This window comes from Fopius arisanus, unplaced genomic scaffold (genome assembly GCF_000806365.1).
Source record: "Fopius arisanus strain USDA-PBARC FA_bdor unplaced genomic scaffold, ASM80636v1 scaffold00076, whole genome shotgun sequence".
Lineage (NCBI taxonomy): Eukaryota > Metazoa > Arthropoda > Insecta > Hymenoptera > Braconidae > Fopius > Fopius arisanus.
Genome location: NW_011887815.1, coordinates 529,078 through 551,749, shown reverse-complemented (window position 1 = coordinate 551,749; position 22,672 = coordinate 529,078). Strand labels below are relative to the sequence as shown.

The 22,672-nt window shown below is 34.1% G+C and overlaps 1 protein-coding gene across 3 annotated transcripts in view; it reads left to right on the top strand.

Annotated features, from left to right (window-relative positions):
- Eph (Eph receptor tyrosine kinase) overlaps positions 1-22,672 on the top strand; it is a 114,115-nt gene that overhangs the window by 83,644 nt on the left and 7,799 nt on the right. The window contains exons 4-15 of one of the 3 annotated variants that reach the window (XM_011310528.1): positions 7,751-8,036; positions 8,107-8,643; positions 9,743-9,903; positions 10,736-11,000; positions 11,215-11,403; positions 14,018-14,129; positions 14,289-14,356; positions 15,392-15,409; positions 16,099-16,164; positions 17,365-17,541; positions 19,336-19,805; positions 20,748-21,085. In XM_011310528.1, coding sequence (XP_011308830.1) covers positions 7,751-8,036; positions 8,107-8,643; positions 9,743-9,903; positions 10,736-11,000; positions 11,215-11,403; positions 14,018-14,129; positions 14,289-14,356; positions 15,392-15,409; positions 16,099-16,164; positions 17,365-17,541; positions 19,336-19,805; positions 20,748-21,085 — 2,687 coding nt within the window. Of the gene's footprint in view, positions 1-7,750; positions 8,037-8,106; positions 8,644-9,742; positions 9,904-10,735; positions 11,001-11,214; positions 11,404-14,017; positions 14,130-14,285; positions 14,357-15,391; positions 15,410-16,098; positions 16,165-17,364; positions 17,542-19,335; positions 19,806-20,747; positions 21,086-22,672 lie in introns of all 3 variants that reach the window. The other 2 variants (XM_011310527.1, XM_011310530.1) reach the window with 2 other exon arrangements.

Here is a 22,672-nt window from a genome sequence, read left to right as displayed (position 1 = left end):
CCCCCCCCCCATTGCATTGAAAAGATTCTTCCACAATGTAGAATCATTGCTCGATGTTCTTAAAAATGATGGGAATAGAGTTTTTCAGAATTCACGAGGTAATTATATGGCTTGTAGCGTATTCGGCCAATTCCATCAATGGTCTCCCAATCGATTCCATAAAAACCGGTGGGCAGACAATACCGCTAGGTAGAGGCTATGAATAGATAGTATATTGCGACGGATTGCAAAGGGAACAACTATATGAAGATTGATTGAATACTGAATGAGGAATACTATAATTTTAATGTTTCAAACGAGTAATTTCGCGCAATACATAGCATAGATGCCTCCGTATAATCGACCTACCCAGATCGACAATTTGATAAATTCGATGTGAAATACTCAGAACAAAATGTCCAAGTCAACTATGTTGCATTGGGGTCAATTGAGGTTTATTTATTATTGCCACACACTAATACTTTTATTCAGTAGATACATATAAACTTTGAACTTGCTTCGCTCATTTTCACTTGCCGTTCAATCTTCCATATGACAATGATTATGATTATTCTAAGTATTCGAAACGAGAAAAGATTGGGCTGAAGGTAATGAAATAACAAGGATAAGGATGAATAGGAAAAGGAATTTTAATAACCTTATATAAAAGAATCCATTATAACCAGTTACAAAATTGGATTTTATTGCGGAGGAAAATGTTAATTTTACAACTTTTTCAATTTAGTAGGGGCCAAAATAATTGTCTCAATCCCACTATGTTTCAACAGATACTCAATATGAATTGGACTCCATTATTTTGTATTGCTCGTGGAATATCTTGTATGAACATTGCAAAGTTGCAATTTTTACCATATGTCCATAACTTCTTCGGGCAACTCTTTCGGGCAACAGAAATAGTTCAGTGATGATACAGAATCAACGACTGTGAATATGTGTGGATAAATTTAGTGTATTGTATCGATTCCCCTAAAATTTCTGTGACTAGTAGGGGGAGGTGGACGAAGGGAAGGGGCAAAAAAAAGAGCCTGTAAAATAAATGCCGACCCAACTGTGAGAATTCTACCCCTCGTACTAGGGACGGTAACACGTGCGTATTAATTTGGATCGGGAGAGAAAATAGAGAACTATGAGGCACTATAAGGGCTTCGCAGAAACTTGGCCGACCAACAAAAAATAGTGTATCTATTTATCTACATTTCCCTAAAACTAACTAGAAAGAGGGAGAGGCAGAAGTCAATGTACATTTGGATCTTCCACGGTCTCGCCTCACATACAAGGGGAATGGAGCAAATTAGAGGATTTTATTTACCCTTCTTTTGTTCGTGTCAGTACCATTGGAATTGCCATTATGGAGAGAGATTCATTCGCCGTTTCATTTGCTCTCCAGATATCTTGAAAAAAGATAAGATTAGAATTTTCTTTGAACTTATTACCTTTATGTTTTTCGGCAGTTCATACGCATACGAGTCTATCAAGTTTAGATATGTGCAATGATGTCAATCAAATAGGACAGTCATGTGACCGTCACTGACTGCCATGCTATATGTTGTCAATAAGTTAATCAGATAACATTTGGCTACTGACAAATTTTCTGTACAGATACATCGTGGCGGTCATTTTTTTCGGTGTTACAAAATGTTTTCATGTTTTATTGAGCTTTGTCAGCGAGGAAGTGACTCAATAGAGTGAGTGATTTTTTCACACCATTCTATTATGAATGAATAACTTTTTCCATAAAATTTTGTCCACTACTGCATAGATACGATGTGACCGTCATAACGTAAATTAGTCACATTTTTGTCATTAGGCAGGAAACAGTTAATCCTGGGTCTTTAATGTGGCAGGTCACAAATTTCACCTCCAATACTAGTAAAGTTAAAGGACCAAATTGAAGATGCCAGCAAATTTCATAACATGTCACATAACGTTCATCTCGTATCTGCATGCGGACGCCATTTCAGATAAATATTTAATTACTTCGTTGGTAAAAACGTGGAAAATATTATGAAAATATTATGATTGATCAATGTATTGTTTCAATATGACATTGAAACTAAAAATGTTATACGGAATTTCTTATATTGACGGAATACGCTTCTTTTCGCCCCTGAAGAGATTTACTGATGGACATTGATGTGGCGTAAAATGCCAAAGCATGAAACATTTTTGAGAAAAATTAGCATCCTGCTGCATCTATATATATAATTTCCCGATGGAAAAATATTGTGTAATCGTTTCATTGTTTTTTGTTCTATTTTATTCATGAAAATTACCTATGCCCCATCCTACTACGTGTATAATTAACAACTTGATCAATTATTCGCAGCTTTCATGTGTTCCGCAATTTTCATTGAATTCTCTAATTTTTTTTTAAGTATTGTCTCTTGTACTTTTGCAACTTATGTAATAAAGTAAAATGTAGCCCTTTTTTGCAGCAACAAAAGAACTAGAAGGATCGAACATGAAAGGATAAAATGCGTGAATAAAAGCAATGACTTGCAATAATAGATAAACATGCAGATTAATAGCCTTATTGATTTTTCATCCCACGAGACTGAAAATCAAAGTATATGGGACATTTGGACACAAAAAAAATCGGGTGCCAGAAAATGAGGTGAAGTACCTGAGTGGACGCTGATTCATGGTTTTCTACCATTTTTTGGAAAAAATAGCGATGAGAACATACAAACAAACGCACACAGTGCAGATGAATGAATCACCCAAAAACTAATAAAAACTCGCAAGCTAATCGTCTCCGACACCTGACAATTTGCAGAGCATATATTTTCAATAAAAAGCGTGACCTCCACAAAAATTTAAAAAACAAATCAGAGGTTAAACCCTTAATGTCCATGGGACATTCCATGCGAACTCGGCCAGCCCGCATGCCCTCGAACCCTCAGATTTCGATCACGATTTTTTATGAGGCTTAGGTAACTGAAAAAAGTACTCTGAATTTTGTTGAATTTTTCCTATGATTAGTTTTTTTATGTTCAAGCTTGTTAGATCATGGAGATCGAAATAAATAAACACTTCGAGTATTTTCAAGGCTGAGAATTATTATTAGAAATTAATAATTAATAATCAAGGGGTACTTTACTGAACGACGACTTACAACAAACTAATTAAACATTACTAGTCAGGCCCACGTTAAACTCTTCTCCAGAGGGCAGAACAATTTCTCTTTTCCTCCTTAACCCTTCGACTTTTCTTTCTTGATTCTCTCTGTTCACCAGATGTATATTGGGAAAAACCCACAACGAGAAAGTTTCTCCTGGACTTTTCCTTTTTTTTATTACAGCATGAAGGAAAAGTCCCACAACAACAAAAAATAAAAATTTTCTAAATCCGGAAATGTAAAAACTCTGGAAGACTGAATTTTGAACCCGGGGAAAAATTCCGGAATCCAACAAAGCCGGAAGCTGTATTGGAATCCAATAGGAATTTTAGTTTGTCATAATTTTGTGATGGTTTGAATCAATTTCGAGCTGAAACGGCTGCAGATATGGAAAAAAATCTTAAACAAAAAATATTTTTTGAAAAAAAATATATAAATTTGGTGCTATATATTTTTTTGTTATTCCCCTTATTTACAGAGATATTTCATGATCCATGCAGGGTGAAGTTATGGAAATGGTCATTTTGACGTAATAGTGAAGGACTGTTCGCATCTATGTAGGTGAAATAGAGCTAGCTATTTCAAAGTAGTCAACAGTGTTTCACTATTACCTCAAAATGATCACCTCCTCAACTTTACTCTGCATAAATCTTTGAATATATCTGTAAATAATGAGAATAACAAAAAAAAATATATGGAACCAAATGTTACGTCAGGAAACGTCTCGCATATTCTCATAAAAATTAACGACTTAATTAATTAGAAAATTAAAGTGATTTCATTTTTAAACATTTGACAAGTGATAAACATTTGATGAGTGTTGAAAATCATCGATGAACAAACTGCAAAAATTCACGGAAGTTGGATTACATCAAGAGAAACTGCGGTAAACTTGAATAAGTTGAGTTTTTTTTATTATTGAATCTTTTTCCTCTATATACAAAAATGTAAATAAAAAAAAAGAGATTTTTAGTACATTACATCAATTAAAGCGATCAGAGAGCAAAACTGAAAAACTATGATCGAAATTCAATTCGTGTAAAAATAACACAAAATTTATTTAATTGGGTAAATTTTACTTTAATAATTGAATAAAATTTGAATTGTGAATTAAATTTTCTTCATTCCCATATTATTTATCCCAAGCTACTTTTGAAAGGTAGGCTTGAAACAGAAGGAATTAATGCTCATAGTTTTATTGTGCATTATTTATTTGATAATTATTATCGGATATTTAATGGAAAACGTGACGTAACACAAATTTATATATTTTTTTTAAGAAAAATATTTTTTGTTTGTCATTTGTTTCTATATCTACAACCATTTAGCTCGAAATTCATTTGTACCATAACACATTTATGACAGGCTATAATTCCCATTGAATTCGGATATGCTCTGAGAGTATATGATCAAAATTCTGAAAAAATTGAATTCCTCCAACAATATGAAAGTTACCCCAGTAAATGAGCTTCCCATAAATAATCCCATATTGTAATAAATTTAAAAAAAATACTTCTTTTTTTTGCAATTTTGATAATTTTCTGAAATTTTTAGGGCATGCTGTTTTTTTTCTATCTTTCAGCTTGAACAAGAAGATGTAATCATTGAAAAATTAAAATAATTGAGTGTTTTTTTCAGTTAACTGAACCTCATAAAAAATCATGCTCAAAATTTGAGTGGTCGAAGTCATGGGCTGGCCGAGTTGGCTTGGAATGCCCCATATATATTAACTTCATAATTAATGTTTTGTCGTCTAATTTGAACTATTCCAGTAATCTTTCACAAATATTGGAAAAATAGAAAACAGTAATCTGGAAACACCATATAAGTTCAATATCTGTTTTCAATTGGGTTCCAAAAATTTACATCTCACAAATCCACATACCCAAATACCGATATGCCTCTTTATTGTCATTCAATAAACGCCATTAAATATACGCAGGTATGTTTGCTTAGCGATCGTTAAACGCAAATAAAGAGGGAATTATTACACATTTCATCTCACATAATTTCTGAATGAAATATATTTCCCTCCCTCAATATTTCAAAGATACCGAAAGGCGAAAATACCGAGGGTTACGCGTCGCTTCCGGAAAAATTTATGATCCTATATGCGAAAAATACATGGGAACCTTCCCATAGCTTTTGTATAATTTCTTATTTTGGTATGAAGATTCATCACACTGAATTAAAGAATGGCCGTTTATATGTTTGATAATTACGCTTTCAGAATAACATATTGGTTTTTTTAAATTAAAGGAAGCTAGCTAGGCTTGTCAACTGTATTTATTCGATTTGCAGTGTTTGCTCTTTTCATTACATTTTCTCGGAACAATCCGAAACCAACTAAAATGAGTTCTGAAGATATATTGTCTTGTAATATATCGTACTGTTCCTGTTTCCCGTATATTCGTATTGTATTTGAGTGTCAACAGAAAACTCAGTAGCGCCCGATGTATTTTTCTTCGTGGCTACATACATCCTGTCCAAAAACTAGAACAATCGAACTTTTGACCCATCGAACTAGACGTAAACAGATCATTACGTCTGAGCACCCATGCCTCGCCTATAAATCTTCAAAATGAAGTTACAGTATCAATAACGTGGCGTGTAGTGAGTATAGTAGGAATCCCTGAAAAAATATCCTCGGAAAAAATATCCTCGGAAAAAATATGCCGGAAAGAATATCCCCGGAAAAAATATCCCCGGAAAAAATATCTCCGAAAAAATTATCCCCAAGAAAAATTCTAATATTTAATTTCTAATAATAAATATTTAAAAATCCTAATTTTAATAATTTACAAAAATGCATTTTAGAAAAAAATTTCATTATTTATTATGACATATAAAAGGGTTAAGGGTTCGATTCCCCATGAAATTAAAATCATCTTTTTTTTTCTCAAATTTTCATTTAATGTGTTATGTGGAGAATGGGAGGGGGCTTCGCCCCCCCCCCCCCACCGGGGCTTCTGGAGCCCCTGGACCCCACGGGGGCTCCGCCCCCCGACCCCACCAGGGGCTGCTTCAACCATCTGCGCGTATAGTATATAGTATCTTTCTTTATCAAAAGTACGGGCTGATTTCATTCGGGCATTGCAAGATATATTGATGCCTGCCCCGACATTTGCGGCACGAGCGAAGCTAGTGTTGCTGGTCAGGAGCAGGCCTCAATGCAGATAGAGAAAAAATAAAAAAAATAACAAACTATGTATGAAAATTAATTAATTAAATAATTAATTTAATAATTAAGCTTACACGAAGGGAACGATTCAATAAAAATTACGTGCCTGTTGCGTAATCTGTCAGTCAAAACAATGCTCAGTAAAAATTACGGAACAGTTACGGATTTTGTCACTGAACTTTCAGCAAAAAGGACGGAACGTTCAGTGAAAAAGTACGTAACTGCGATTTAGCCTTTGACATAACCCTTTGAAATATACAATTACAAACCCATTTTCATTTTCTTCTTTTCATTTTTTAGGTTTCGTACACAAGAATGTATCTGTCAGAACATTTTGGCAAGGTGTTAGTTTCTACAATTAATTGCGCTTTTGTCCATCGTTTTGAGTATCAGTGTATGAATAAGTTTTTACTCCTGCTGTTGTAGAGAGGATACGTGTCGCTTGACCAATGCAGGAAATTTAACTTTCTGCTTCAAAATCGCAGTAGGAAGTACGTACTTTTGACCGAGGTATACAGAAAAAATGGTTGTTCGCCCTCTCACCCGCAAATTTGGAAGAGATTGTCCTTTTATCACTACAGTGGATGGTATTGCAAATGAACGTAATTGAACTATTAGTTTCTTAGATGTGAAATTTTTTTACGTAAAATGATCATGTGAAATCTCTCAGAATTGTGTAGTTCAAATTCGTTCTTTTTTGGCTGAAAATTTTGGTCTCAATACATTCTGAGTAGGTACAACAGTTACCATTCTTAATAAATTTAAATTAATAGCAAAAACATATAGTAACAGCCATTCGGAAGCTCGCCATCAATTTATTGACGAAAAAGAAAATATCCCTATAGATTTCAATCACTTCCTATTTAAGGTTAATAAAGAAAGATAGAGCGAATGAAGAAAGGTAGTCAATCATATAAATATTTCTTAATACACTGACCAATTCATCAAATAACGATGTGCAAAATTTCAGATATAGCATAGAAATAGGGGAATAATATTAGAAATTCGTGTCCCTATTACTCATGTACGAAGTCAACTGGGGTATCAATAAACTAAGCTATCAATAAGTCTTTTTCTTCCATCTTGCCGGTTAGTCGACAAGGTAGAAAAAATGTAACAGTTATCAATCACTCATTTAGCTTTATGTATGAACAGTAATTTCGAAATTTTTTTTCGCTTCACCCTGCTTTCAGGGTATCTGAAATTTTCTACATAGTTGCTTAATAAATTCATCAATTTTTTTCAATTCATCATTGGAAAAATCCTCATAACATTGGCTGCATTTTGCTATACCCTCTACCTCGCCCCATTGTCGTTAACTTAAGTGAGAGTAAACCCGTGAATCAATCCGCCAGTGGATTAACCTAAGCCATTTTTTTATTATTGTGTGCGAAAAATTTAATACCTTTTTTTCCTCCGTACGCTACATATCATTTTGTTTAATGTTACAGTGGGTAGAAGAATCGTTCACTAACTTTGATAAAGGTATCAACTGGCGAAGTTACGTAGTCTGTGATGTTGCCTACAAAAACGTCAACAACTGGCTGTGGACACCGTTCGTCGATCGTGGCCCAGCCAATCGTATGTACATTGAGATTAAGTTCACCACGAGAGATTGTTCGTTGTTTCCTGGAAATGCTCTAAGTTGTAAGGAGACCTTTTCGTTATTATATTACGAATTCGATGCTGCGACAAAAGAACCACCGCCATGGGAGCCTGAAAGTTACAAATTGATTGGTAAGAATGAGAAATTTGTGGTGACCTAGAATTAATTTTCACCTGATTTATCTATTTATTTATTTCCCAGGTCGAATCGCCGCCGGTGAAGGTCGCTTCAACTCCAACACGGAAGTGATAATAAACACAGAAGTCAAGTCAATCCCCGTAACGAAAAAAGGAGTGTACTTTGCATTTAGAGATCAGGGAGCTTGCATATCGATATTAGCCATAAAGGTGTACTACATCAGTTGCCCTGAGATATCTGTTAACTTCGCCCACTTCCCAGCGACACCAACTGGCCGTGAAGTAACCCTAATCGAGCAAGCGAGTGGCACATGTGTTGAGAATGCTGTGAAAATTGATCAGCCAACATTTTTGTGCAAAGGTGACGGAAAGTGGTACCTTCCCTCCGGCGGTTGCCATTGCAAACCAGGTTATCAGGCTGATGTTGAAAAGCAACAATGCATCGAGTGTCCACTTGGAAAATACAAGCATGAAGCCGGTTCGGAATCTTGTGAGAAGTGTCCGGCGCACAGTACAGCCACGAGTTATGCACTGATTGAATGTCGGTGTGACGACGGCTACTACAGAGCCCCCAAGGATCCCAAGAGCATGCCCTGCACACGTATGTTTTCATTTTTTATTTTTCAAGGAATAATGCGAAGCGTAGATCTGGCAATCCACATTAAAAGCTATCTTATTAGCGGTACGGAATTAGACAGATATTTGGTGAAGTCTATTGTCAAGCTATTGTCAATTCAACCAGAACTATCTAAGTTAAAAATTCGTGGAGCTGCGGAGATTTCACGTCGAAAATTTGAAAAACAATCTTTTAAAGAAATTGAACTTGAAGTTAGGCAACGGATTTATTGGAGTTCTACTTGGAAGTTACTGAGATTGCAATTTAAACTAATCTTGGGTACCTTTTCAAAGTCAGAATAAAACCTTTTTTCAATCACACACGTAAAAACTGTCAAAAAGAGGTGTTATTTTTTTAAATTATATTTTGAAAGTTTCTAACTCCATGAATCATTCAGATTCGCAAAAATAGCTATAGCTATTCCGACAACGATTTTTTCGAAAAACAAATAAATTAGTTGGTTTTCAAAGATCAGAAAGCAGGTACAATGATTTTTTTTCAGACAACATAAAAATTGAATTGAAATCTCGAATACTTTGTAGAATCGCATGTATAAATTCTAAGTGATCTATATAAAGTAGTGCCCGGCAACCTGGGCTCATCGGGTCCACGCTGCTCGCGAGCATCGATAGTGAGAGCTGGGAGAGGGGCCTCATCCACTTAACGAACCTACCTGCTCCAATTCGATTTTCCTTCATCCTTGAGACTTGGTTCGGCCGAAACCAACAGAGGGCGACCATGCGATAGAGCGTGAATTGTCAACTTTCCGTCAATTTGAAATAAAATTAAATAAATCCGAAACTGATTACAAAGTCAGTACGTGGGATCTGCGCGATGCATAAATAAATATTTGGTTGTTATCTATCAGAGACTCAATCCCGTTTTTAAAATTAAGAATATTTTCCCCTTTATTGATTCGATAGGTCTCTTTTTTGCTACCGACAATTTAAATTTTAGATTATCATAAGTCATACCATATCGTCTTTTAAAGATGTTTTTCTTAAATTCTAAGACATAAGCACTTCCATGAATTGATCATTTTGACTACAAAAATTGTAACAAAATGTATACTTTCTCGATTCAGAACCACCGTCAGCACCACAGAATTTGACAGTTAACTTCGTAGATCAGTCTACTGTAATTCTATCATGGAATGCACCATATGTTCTTGGTGGAAGAACAGATACCACGTACAGAGTCGTGTGCGACGCCTGCAGTACAGGCGTTAAATATATTCCGAACACCGTAAGTATTGAATTCAATAACAGTGTAGTATTGAACATTTAAAGGATATAAGGGTTGATTATTCAGAGAGACTACTATCTGTTTTAAAAGTCATAAGTTATTGAGGCTGTTGTGTTGGTATATTTTTTCATGAAACATGACAAATGAGAAGAATTCTGCAATGACTCCTTATATCAAGGATTTGGAGCGACAGTAAAAAAGAAGAATCTGCATAAATTACGTTTTTTCATATTATTTGAAAAATAGAGAACGAAATTAAAAAAAAAACGAAAAGCAAGTATTGAATTCTCGAAATCAGGGAGTCATTAAGATGAGAAGTAACAAACCTGGCTCGAATGCCTGTGAATGAAGGATGATTTTAAAGGCAGAAGTACAATCAGTCATCCTGACCTGCATCTATCAGTTTCTTATGCATTGCCAGCAGAAGAAAGTTTCCCGAATTGCATCAAATAGTCATCCTCTCGACTGTTTTATTCGATGCCATATTTCATTTGGCTCTGCCGTTTTGTTTTACCCCATCCTTCCCTACAAAAAAATGTAATTAATTGTGTAGAAGTCAAATGAATATGGTTTAAGCAGTTGAATGATAACTCGTATTGGTTATTCTATGTATTTTTTTTCTGATTAAAGTAACAACTTTGATAGGCCAATAATTGGATTCACTACCAACTTTCAACGCGCAGAAAAAAGAAATTTCCATAAACCAAAACAGCCTTACCTTTTATGTCAAATTTCCAGTTTTATGATTAGTTATCTAATTTGTTCCAACGTAATGGAAATTCTCACCACCATTTTTAGTCACATTAACACAATTTTCTCGTCTCCTAACCAGGAAATTTTCAATGACACGAAAATTACGATAACTGGACTAAATGCTGTGACGACATATCGTTTTCAAGTTTTCGCTGGAAATGGAGTTTCTCCACTAACTAAGCACTACGAATATGTAGATATTACGGTGACTACTGAGGCTAGTGTACCGAGTCTCGTGAGCAATGTGAGAATTACCAATGTCAAAGCGACTGAATTGAGCATAAGTTGGGATGCACCAATCACTGAACTCACTGGAGATAGTGATTTAGTGGAGAAATATGAAGGTAATGTAATTTGTCATCGTAACATAACATCACTCTTATTTTTTGCCAAATCTTGTAATCTTATAAAGATAGCGGAATTTTGGGGCGGAAGTTTTGTATTTTGAAGAATAACATCAATAAAAAAGTCATGTTGAAAATGTTGCTGTTGCAAGAATTTAGAAATCGATCCATTAATCATAAATTGACATGTCCACTTTGTTTTTTTTTTACGCAGTGAGGGCATATCCGCGATTCGACGATGCTACAAATGCGACAGTACTCCAAACTCACGATTTATCAGCAACCTTCAAAGGTTTTAAACCTGGTACTGATTATGCGATTCAAGTGCGTGCTAAAACAACTCGTGGATGGGGAGAATATACTCCGGTCATTTACAAGAAGACTATTCATGCCATGGGACTAGGTAAGTTTCATATAAGAAGAACCATAGTAAAACTGGTACTTTGACACGAGGGATACGACAAATGACATCACGCTCTTCGGACGACAAGGCTGTACAGACACTAATTCAGATTTAACTTCCATTTTCTGGAAAACAGTCGTATAAATACTCCTTCGTTGTAAAATATACGCTTCAGATAACGTAGAATCACATAGGTGCAACTTTCGGAGGCAATTAATTGAATTTTCGAAGCCGATTTTGAAAAATGGCGAAATTAATTCAAAAAGGTCTTAAATCATCTAAGCCTGATATCAGAAATCAGTAATATGTTAAATGAAACTAATTCTAATTCGGTTGAAATCTTGCTTTATTAGAGATTATTGCTAGGTAGACACATCCACAAACTTCGAGCTTTGAAACTCATCTAACAAAAGAAACAAAGGTCGTAGAGACTTTGGCGACATAGTCCCACAAAGGTCTCCGATTTTACCGATTTTTAGACTGAAAACCAAATGTCTAAACGTTGGTTCACCCACTTCTCAGAATTCGAAATCAGAAAAATGTTCTCTTAAATAACAACATAAGCACACGGTGAAATATAAGACTCATTTTTCTAATAATAGAATGGGAACTGAAACATCAAAATTTTTGACGCATTTTTTCAGGGAAATGTAGTGAAATTCCGAAATTTGTACAAAAAGATCGTAAACTCACATAATTAGGCAATGACGAATGTGCACGTTTTAGACGATTTTGAGTCATGAGAGCTCAACTTTTTAAGACAATTTTCTTGAAATTTTTCAAGAGTATTTTTGAAAAACTTGAAACTTTGTGAAAAAACATTATATAAACATTTTGTCAGGGGATGATGGATATCGTCACGTCTTAATGGATTTCGAATCCCCTAAGCACAATTGTGGTTATCATTTCTTTCAATCTTATGGAAGAAAATGCTATTAAGAATTCCTGGCGAGTTTGTGCATAGTTCACATTGTGGATGTTTCGAACCATTTCAAATTTATTGAACATACTCTCGCATGACCATATTTTTTACTGTGCTAATAGAATTAGTATACTGTTACGCTGGGATGACTCAAAGTCGTATGAAATGTCAACATTCGTTATTCCCCAAGAAATTGATTTTACGAAACTTTTGCATAAATTCCAAGATTTTTCAGAATAAACTTTAACAAAATTCAAAAAAATGTTCTCCAAAAGAAGGTCCCAGATGAATCAAAATTATCTGAATCGGAAAAATATCGTATTTCCTCGGAAAGTGTTTATACAACCTTTTTCTGTCTAACCTATGTTCCTTATTCCATGTCTTTTAAATTTTTCAAGCATTAAATATATTTATATAACCCTTTCAATCACTTCCACGTTAAAATATGATATGATAAAATACTAATGCTTTACTTTTTGAGAGAAGACAATAGAAAATAAACAAAGGGATTGTGGGGGGATATGGTAATAATGTCACAAATTGAATATAAATGTAGCCTCTGTAATTTCATTTCGGAAGTCAGAAATGCATTACCGTTGGCATGTCACAGCTTCCTAATAGTTTTAGGAAAAGAAAAAAAAAGCGGTAAAATGGTCACCTTAAACTTTTTCTTCGATCATGAAAATTCTCCTAAGGCCCCTCGATTTAGAGAGATTCATGGAAACCTCATTCTTGAATTGAGTTCAACAGTAGAGTGGTGAATAGAAATAAGTCCATTTGAGTATCTCAGGATCTGAGAGAGATAGTGAATTTTCTCTGTAAAGCTCTTTCATAGACCAAACCAAAAGACAAGCTAGAAAAAATCGGACAACACAAATTTCGATATATCTCTTAAATTCAGAGGTACTCATCAAATACTGAGCCTTGAGCCGAATCCATATTATCCCTCTTTATCACTTCGCTACTGAGTTGGATCATTTCGTCTTACCAGTGGGCTAGTACTTTTCCCTGCGAATTATATATTTCTGTCCATAGATTTAACAGGATCGGAATGAATTTCAAAAATTGATCTCGGATTGACAAAAAAACCAGATGTACAATTTATGTCAAATCGTTTTTTGTATTTTGAGGTGATAAAAATTGAAAAAAAATATCAACGTTACCCTACCCTCGCTGAATGTTCATGGTGTCCAGACTACCCCATCTGCTCTTACTCAATTTTAAAGTGGATAGCATTGATGAATTTGGATTTTTCACTCTGATATTAACAATACTAATTAAAAAAGAGCATTATAGGGTTTGTCATATCCTCTAGTCATGTTACAAAACGGCAATATAATTTCTTATGAATAGTTAATATATTTCCCAGTAATCTCACATTCAACATGAAAGTGCAACTTAAAAATTCGACGTTTAACAAAATATATGAATGAAGAAATACAAAAGGAAAATAAGCATTATATGATGAAAGTAAAAAAATACGTCAGAATAATATCGTAATTCACATATAAACATCTATAAAAGCATACTCGGAGAGAAATTTTCAATGAAAACTACGTGCCTATTCCGTAATCTGCGAGTCAAAGCAGTATTTCACTTTCAGGAAAAAGTACAGAAACAGCCACGTAATTTTTATTGAATATTTCTCTCCGTGTATATTCTAATACCATTCGTTTTTTTACTGTTAACCAGATTATGTCGGAGACGATGATAATATGCAAGTACGAATTATTGCGGGTGCGATTGTTGCTGTCGTCGTCTTACTCGTGATAATTATCATCATGACCGTACTATTTCTTAGAAGGTAAGTAAAGAATCTATTTACAATGAACATCAACCTGATATTAAATTAAAAAATCGGTGAACATTACCGATTAGTTCCAATTCAACAAATTGTGTATTTTTATGAGTTTCAATAATTTTTTTTCTCGTGTAACAAATATGTTGTTTCGATGCACAGCAGGGCCTCGGACGAGTGCAACAAGAAACAGCCTAGTGACTGTGACACTTTGGAATATCGAAATGGTGAAGGTACGTTATCATTACAGCCCCAAGACCAATAATATAACAACTAAGATTGATACGATTTAATCCCTTAGATTTTTAAGGTCCTCCCCTCGATTTATACCACAAATTCTCCAATTTGCTCTAATAGTTACTTATTGCAATCATCAAGACATGTAATCTGATCTCTTCATTTAATTTTTTTAATCGATCCCTGATTTATTGAATACCCAAAGTTGCTCCCCCATTTACAATATAAGGATATTTCATACTTTACACGTGGAGAAATTATTGAAATAGATTTATCAGACTTCAATAATACAAAAAAATAATTGATAAAGAAAGAATAACAATGTTACAATGTCTTAGTCCACGTAATTAAGTTATCACTAAAAGCCTCACCTACCTTAATGTTGACAATGAAGTGTGATCATTTGTGTATTTGTTCCTCTATTTAATTATGATATTTTGTGAGGTAATCACTTAATTAATCGGAAAACTATATAATCTCAATCATCTTGCACTGATTTATGCATTAAAAATTCCCTATCCTAAAATTTTAGATATTTTCTGTTCAGTATAAAAATTTCAATCCAAATCCCGCAAGTATCACTTGAAGCCTGGTGAAATTATCACTTTTCAATAGTTTTTTCATCACACAAACACGATACGAGTAATTTTAATTATAATAAAAAAATGAGTAAAATTTAATGAAAAATCCTTATACTGCCCAACATTTGCAAATAATCCCTGTGTATTTGTAATTAAAAAGTTACGTATTCGTGCGAACCCATACCTCATTCCTCAATAAGAATTGAAAAAATTTTTATCTCAGAATGACATTTCTCTGAGATGGAATTTCCATCAATTTTTATAGTAGCATAAATAGAAAATTTTGGTCCGTTAAATGTGAAATAATTTTCTAACCAAATTCTTTCGATTCTTTCTTTTCATGTGCGATTCTTCCCTAATATCTCCAACCTGTGTCTAAAAACCACAAAAATACCTATAAAAAATCACAAAAAATAAAAATCGAATGTACACAATCGCCTACTACTTCAGGACTAGTTGTGACCTACAGTAAGTTTTTTTCCAAAGAAGAACACCTGAATATTTTTTTTTTTACTTTTGTTTGAAATTTTTTTCAATTTTTCTCTTTGGTTTTGAGTTTGATTAATCGTTCTCCACTTTCCATTACATATTTATGCTCTTCTCCATGGGTTAAATATCTCGGAATCTGAGGGCCGTTTGCATCAGTTTGAGTAAACCACAACCGTCAATTAACTGTCTGTTAACCCTCGAAATTGATATAAGACCAATTTCCTCCTAGAATTTCGCAGTTGATATGATGTGGTGCAACGAAAACGGTTTCTTCGAAACGTGAACCAATTATTACCTGAATCTTTTCTCAGCTCCCAGCGTGTGCTATGGAAAAGGTCTCTGCAAATTTTTTCCCAATCTCCCTTTGATTCCGAGATGATCACAAAATCCACAGTAATTCCTTTATACGAAGGCACGATAAGAAGAGAAGACGTAGATCTTTGAAATGCACGTTGAAATTGCCTGTTGTATGGAACGTTTTGTGTGTCGAAGGTGCATGAATGTTTCGTAGAAAATTTTTTAAAAATTAATGAAAATATTTTCTACTTGCTAATGATTTTTTTAAACTGCTTATTGATTTTCCGTAAATTTTTCGATATTTTTTTACTTTTTTTTTATTTGCTGAGTTTTTTTGTGAATCAGTTTGTTGGTTGTTGTGTTGTTCACAGTGCACTGCAAAATGGACAGTTCACCGATTGTGACAACCCATACCAACAACAAGAGCAAGTCCTCGCGTAAGTCCTCCAATTCCCAACGGAAAGAAGTCTAAGAATCAAATGACACTCAATAGTTTTCATTTTCATTACGAAAATTTGAGCTAAAAGGTTCTTTAAACACTTTCTCAGGGAATCACAGATCTACAAATTTCAGATAGGTCTGAATCATCGGGTATAACTTTTGGGGCGCATCTTTTCAAATCAGTTGCTGCAGAAGTCCATGATCTCGTGAAAAATGGTCTAGGGACTAGTATTAAATAATTCCCGCATTCGAAAACTGAAAAACCACTGCTAAAAAATATTACCCTGGCTGTTACGGTGAACTTTTCTATTCCTGTGAATTAGCCAATCACACAAGTGAATACATTGAAGCCATCTTGGCAGTATATTATTGCGGATCTAAAAATAAGGCCCCTTTTGGCTCAATTTGTGCAAATCAATAATCCAAAAATTCCTGTTATTGGGGAGCTTCTCCACTTTTCCACTGAGCTTCTAATAATATTTATTAATTGTAGTCTTTGACGTTATAAATATAATTGTTATTATTTGTTACTATCTTCGTTATGATTTTTGGATTTATACACATTTCATGAAATTGAAAATGAAACTTGCATGTTTGGCTTTTCTATTTGCATCCTTATTTGACGAGAAAAATTCATGTATCTGAGAATGAAAGATTTTATGTATGAGTGATCAAGCGATAATCTATGAATATCCAACGACTTTACTATTTTTTTCCTTAAATTCCCTATCTGCAGTTGTTGTTTACATCGGAGTTTCAATTTGAAGTTTTTCAATGATATTAGAATAATCATATCCCAATTTTTGGAATGTTTCTATTTGATTTTTCATTTTGATGAGTGAGGAAATATTTTTTTTTTCATAAAAAAAAGTGATTAGAACGAAAGAAAGTTCAGAAATAAAGGGTGAAATTACTATAGAAACGAACTACATCACCTGTAAAATACAGATACGAGCAATGTGAACAATACCTGTCAAAAGTACTTGGATATCCGCAGAAACATTTGAACGGTCATATATTGGGACGAAATAAACCTTTCATATTGCTATAAATAAGCCATATATTTTTTGATAATTCAAAGTAATATTACGTATATCTGGTGAATGAATGTCTAGAGAGGTATAATAACATAATTCATCTTTAACAATCATCAGCCCGAGTGTTAATATAATGATTCCGTGTTATTGACGTTACAGTGACAACGCCATTGTTCACGCCTGCAGTGGGAGTCACATCAGCAGGAGCTGGAGGTACTGGGGGTGCAGGTGCAAGAAGCTACGTAGATCCTCACACCTATGAAGATCCTAATCAAGCAGTACGTGAATTTGCGCGGGAGATTGATGCTGGGTACATCACAATAGAAGCAATCATTGGTGAGTTGATCGTTCATCAGACACTAGTAAATATTTTCACCGAGACTTTTTTTTCTATCATCAATTCGCACCAATCGCTAATATGATTGATTTTATTCAATTAATGCCTACTCAAACGTCTAATTGAATGATCCCCATACACAGACTGAACACATTTCTACATATTAAAAAAAAGTTTGAAGATTATAGAAAAATATTCTCGACATATACCTTCAGGGATTAATAGACAAAGAGCAAACTTCTCTGATATCTGATATGATTATATGATGATAGTTATGTTTGACGTTTAGGGAATTTTATATATTAGGTTTATATTTTATATATTTTAATATTTATTGGCTGTTTATATTTTTTGACTGTCTCCAGTAGAAGGTTGGTATAGGATTGGGAAGAATTTTTGCTCAATTAATCACTCGCCTAATTAATAAATAATATATAAATAATATCTATTCACTAAAATGGTGAAACTACACGATGATGGTTTATAGCTGGATCGGTATACGCGGTTAATTAATGAAGTCGAAATTCAACGTATTGCTTAATCTCAATAGGTCACCTATGAATGATTAATTTTCTTTTTCTTCAATTTTCTAGTTGTTCCCCATTTCAATAGTTTTCTCAATATTTTTACCGTTCATTATAAATCTCCAATTTTTTTTCTAATTATTTTAATTAATTTAATTCCATAATTTCGAGGGACCTACGCGATACGTTTTCTGATGTAACAGTAGAAAAGGAGATTTGAATGAAAGAACATCTATATAAGTTGATCTATATTTGAAATAAGAAAAAATATCTGCAATCTTATAAGAAGCGCGCTTTGATGGGTATAGTTGGAGAAAAACTAGTGGATTATCGAAACTTTTTTGGCTGCTTTTTTACAATCCACAAAGGTGTGCTTTGCATTAGAAGGCCATCAAAGATTTATAAAATTGCATTTTTTTTTCAAATAAAGAACGACTTATATGGATGTTCATTTTTTCGATTATGTTGAATTGTAATTGTTATTGCAGCTCTTACATGAACTTCCTGCGATTAATTAAACACGCAAACTGGTAGAGTGAAATACAATGATTAACCTCTTCCTTGATCCATACACAATTAGTCCCTTTAGAAGTCCATTACTTCAACGGAAAATTAACGTCAGATCCTGTAGGCACATCAATATCTCAGCATTGTTTTGATAGAATTTGATGGATCTTTCCACTATTTTAAGGTTAAATTTCTGCTCTTCAAATTGGTACGGGAAAAATCTCTGTTGAAAATCAATGAATTTATGAAAAAACCCAATAATTGACAAAATAAAAGTTGTCACCTCATTTTTTACCTTCAGACTTCTAACATCTTAGCATCATTCCAATAGAGCATAATGATCCTATAATTGTCGTGAAGCTCTTTCCGCCCTCTTCAAAATTATATGAGATAGATACCCGTTCGATACAAATAAACACAGGAAGAAGCCTGATGAAGGCCAAAAATAACGTAAAATTAAATAGAACGCCTGGTCATTTTGATTTCAATCGAAGAAAATTGAAAAACTATGCCAGATATCTATACGAATGCGAACGTTCCTCTTGAAAATGATCTACAATATATCTCCATTCTCCAAGTAGAAATCCACAACCAAGCGAAAGAATGTTAAAAATCGGGGCTGGAAAGAGTAGAACTATTCTTTCTGTTAGTATAAAAATTTAGAAAAATTTTCCGTCTATTTGATTCCTTTTATTCAAAGGTCACAGTTGATGACGATGTTCGTTCAATTTCTTATGGAAATTTTTGAATACTCCATAACAGGTGGCGGAGAGTTCGGTGACGTATGTAGAGGAAAATTAAAGCTTCCACCAGATGGTAGAACTGAGATAGACGTAGCGATAAAAACACTGAAACCAGGATCGGCAGACAAAGCCCGAAACGACTTCTTAACGGAAGCATCGATAATGGGTCAATTCGAGCACCCAAATGTGATATTTTTACAAGGTGTTGTAACAAAGAGCAATCCTGTGATGATAATCACGGAATTTATGGAGAATGGAAGTCTCGATACGTTTTTACGTGCCAACGATGGGAAATTTCAAGTACTACAACTGGTTGGGATGCTTAGAGGTATCGCCAGCGGTATGCAATACCTTGCGGAGATGAATTATGTTCATCGTGACTTGGCAGCGAGAAATGTACTTGTCAATGCTGCTTTGGTATGCAAAATCGCTGATTTTGGACTGAGCAGAGAAATCGAGAGTGCTACAGAAGGAGCTTATACAACTAGGGTAAGAAAAATGGCCAATTTTTAATTACAGTAAGGATTGGACGAATAACTGTGTTTGAAGGAACCTTTTTGTTGATTGGGTAAGTGTTCAATGATGAGTGGGATTTAGCAGACAACATCCTAATAACTTTTCTTGCAAAAAAAAAACTCTTGAAATATTCGGTAAATATTAACATATTCGGTACTAAGCACAAGATATCATTTTATTGGGAATTATTGAGTATGTGGATCTTAATACAAGCAAAGACTCTCAGTGTACAGCGGTAACCGTAAAAATATCTATAAAATGATCAAAAATAACTTAGAGGCTGAAATTGAGGTTGACTGGATGCCACCTTTGATGCGCATATAATTTTGATGTCCAGAAGACAATAAAATCATACAAAGGTATCATCTCTACTCATTGCAGATAATCAATCAAAAACTGTTACCGTGGTTAATTCATGGCGGCATTAGCACTCAATTCGTTATGTTGCGGTATAATGCATAGATAAACGCTAAATTTGAAGACTTAGGAAGAATCTGTAAAAAACCAAGTAATCTAATCGTGGACACCACGATTTTTTTTCAAATTTTTATCAAGCTTTACTGCAGCGTAATTTAAAAAGTGTGGGATTTAAATGGGGGAAATAAGTACGGTACGATATTCCTTTATATATTTAAATTCCTCCCGTGTTATTACTCTGTGGACGCTATATTATTATTTATCACTAGATTCACTATGTTTACCGCAAATTGTAAATAGCATTGATTTCTCCGGAATTGTATTAGAATAATGGGTAACAGTGCAATGAGTGTAATTCCTTCGTCAAATAATGTTTAATATGATGAAGTGACAACATAAAATGTGCCTTGATTAAAAAACAATTAGTGTAATACAATGCACTTACATTTGATGTGAAATGTACAATGAGCAAATATCTAAATCCAAGAAATTCCTCAGGGTGGAAAAATACCAGTGCGATGGACGGCTCCCGAAGCAATAGCCTTCCGCAAATTCACAAGTGCATCCGACGTGTGGAGTATGGGAATTGTATGCTGGGAGGTGATGTCTTACGGCGAGAGGCCGTACTGGAACTGGTCTAATCAAGATGTGATAAAATCAATTGAAAAGGGCTACAGGCTGCCAGCACCAATGGATTGCCCCGAAGCCATCTATCAGTTGATGCTGGACTGTTGGCAAAAGGAGAGAACGCATCGGCCGACTTTCTCCAATCTAACTCAGACCCTTGACAAGCTCATCAGAAGCCCTGACACTCTTAGGAAAATCGCCCAGAACAGGTAAAAATAATACTCTCAGGTTTCTCTCATATTTTAACTTCAGATATTGGTAGAAAGTCATCAATCTCGGTCACTATCTCGGAATCTAACGCAAATGACGTGGCTTTAGATTCCGCGATGTCGCGCAGTAACTGAACTCGACTCGAATCGATTGATCATTTCACTAAAGCTTTATTACTTGCTAAATTGCAAGGAATGCTGATATTGAATATGGATTCGATGATTCAGATTGAGGTAATTTACTAAACATTATGGAAGTCAAGCTGTAAGATAAAAATGGTAGGAAAATAATTCTTCATCAGAAATTTTTTAACTTATTACCTGTAATATCTAGAGAATGTTCGAGAAAAATTATGAATTCTTATTATGCTCTAACAATTCAAAAATCATAATCATGACGCATGCCAGAATGGCAGTTTTACTCTGTTAGAAATTATTCAATTTACCACACATTTATCATACGTTTGTGCGAATAATTTCAGTTGTAGTTCATTCAACACGAAAGTATTCGAATAATTGTTACTTTTTAAATAGGAAAAATAGAGAAGAATTAGTATAGAAAAGAATTATCTAAACCTCTTTCAAATGTTGTGTACAAATCAATGGAATATATGATAACTTACTTATCTTCCAAAAATTATCATAAAACGCCATCAACGCCCCAAAATTATATTTTCATTGTGATACATAAAAATTTGAAATTATTACATAAGTGCCGTGAGGTAATATCCTAGTTCGTTCCCAGTTGGGACTTTCAAAATTTTCGAGTCAAAACTATAAAAAAACTCGAAAACTCAAGTTCAGACGGTGAAAAGTGTGAAATTGGTCGAAATTTCCGAATCTTATCGTTCACCGAGATTACCTTTTCAACGTTATCTAGATTGTTTTTTTGTCGTTTTCTCAAGATTTTTAAAAAATAAAGTACTGACAAAGTTGACGAATTTTCAATTATCTTAGAACTCCCATGCAAAATTCCAAACAGCTCAGGAATTTTTCACCAAAAACAATTTGGGATTAGAATCGGAGAAGAAATCGTTATTGATTTGTGAAATCAATTATCGTATAATTTTTCTAACCGAAAACTTTTAGAATTAGAATTCAACTCAGATTCTTACGTGGAAATCAAGATTTTTATTGTAAGCGAATATTAAAAACTGAATTTGTTATCATTGGATGTCAAAATTAAGATTTTTTGAAATATCATCAAGAACATTATCCACTACTATACAACAAAGTTCTATTATCTATAGATAAAGGATAAAGGCATGTTTGAAAAGATATCAGTATTTATCGGAATGTATGAAATTCAGCAAAATTCAAAACCTATAAATATTAGAGAACGCAGCTTAAGCCGACTGGACAATAGCGTTACTTATATTTGAAAGATGCAATTCAATTCTATTGAGAAAGAATAATGATCCGATAAATTTATTAAGGAACTATGTGCAAAACTTCAAATAGCGTAGGATCAGGGGAACATTATTAAAAAACCCTAATCACTACTTATGCATGAGATTAAATGGGAACACGAATAGGCTGAATAGCATTCCACCTTGCCGACTAGTTGATGAGATAGGAAATATATAA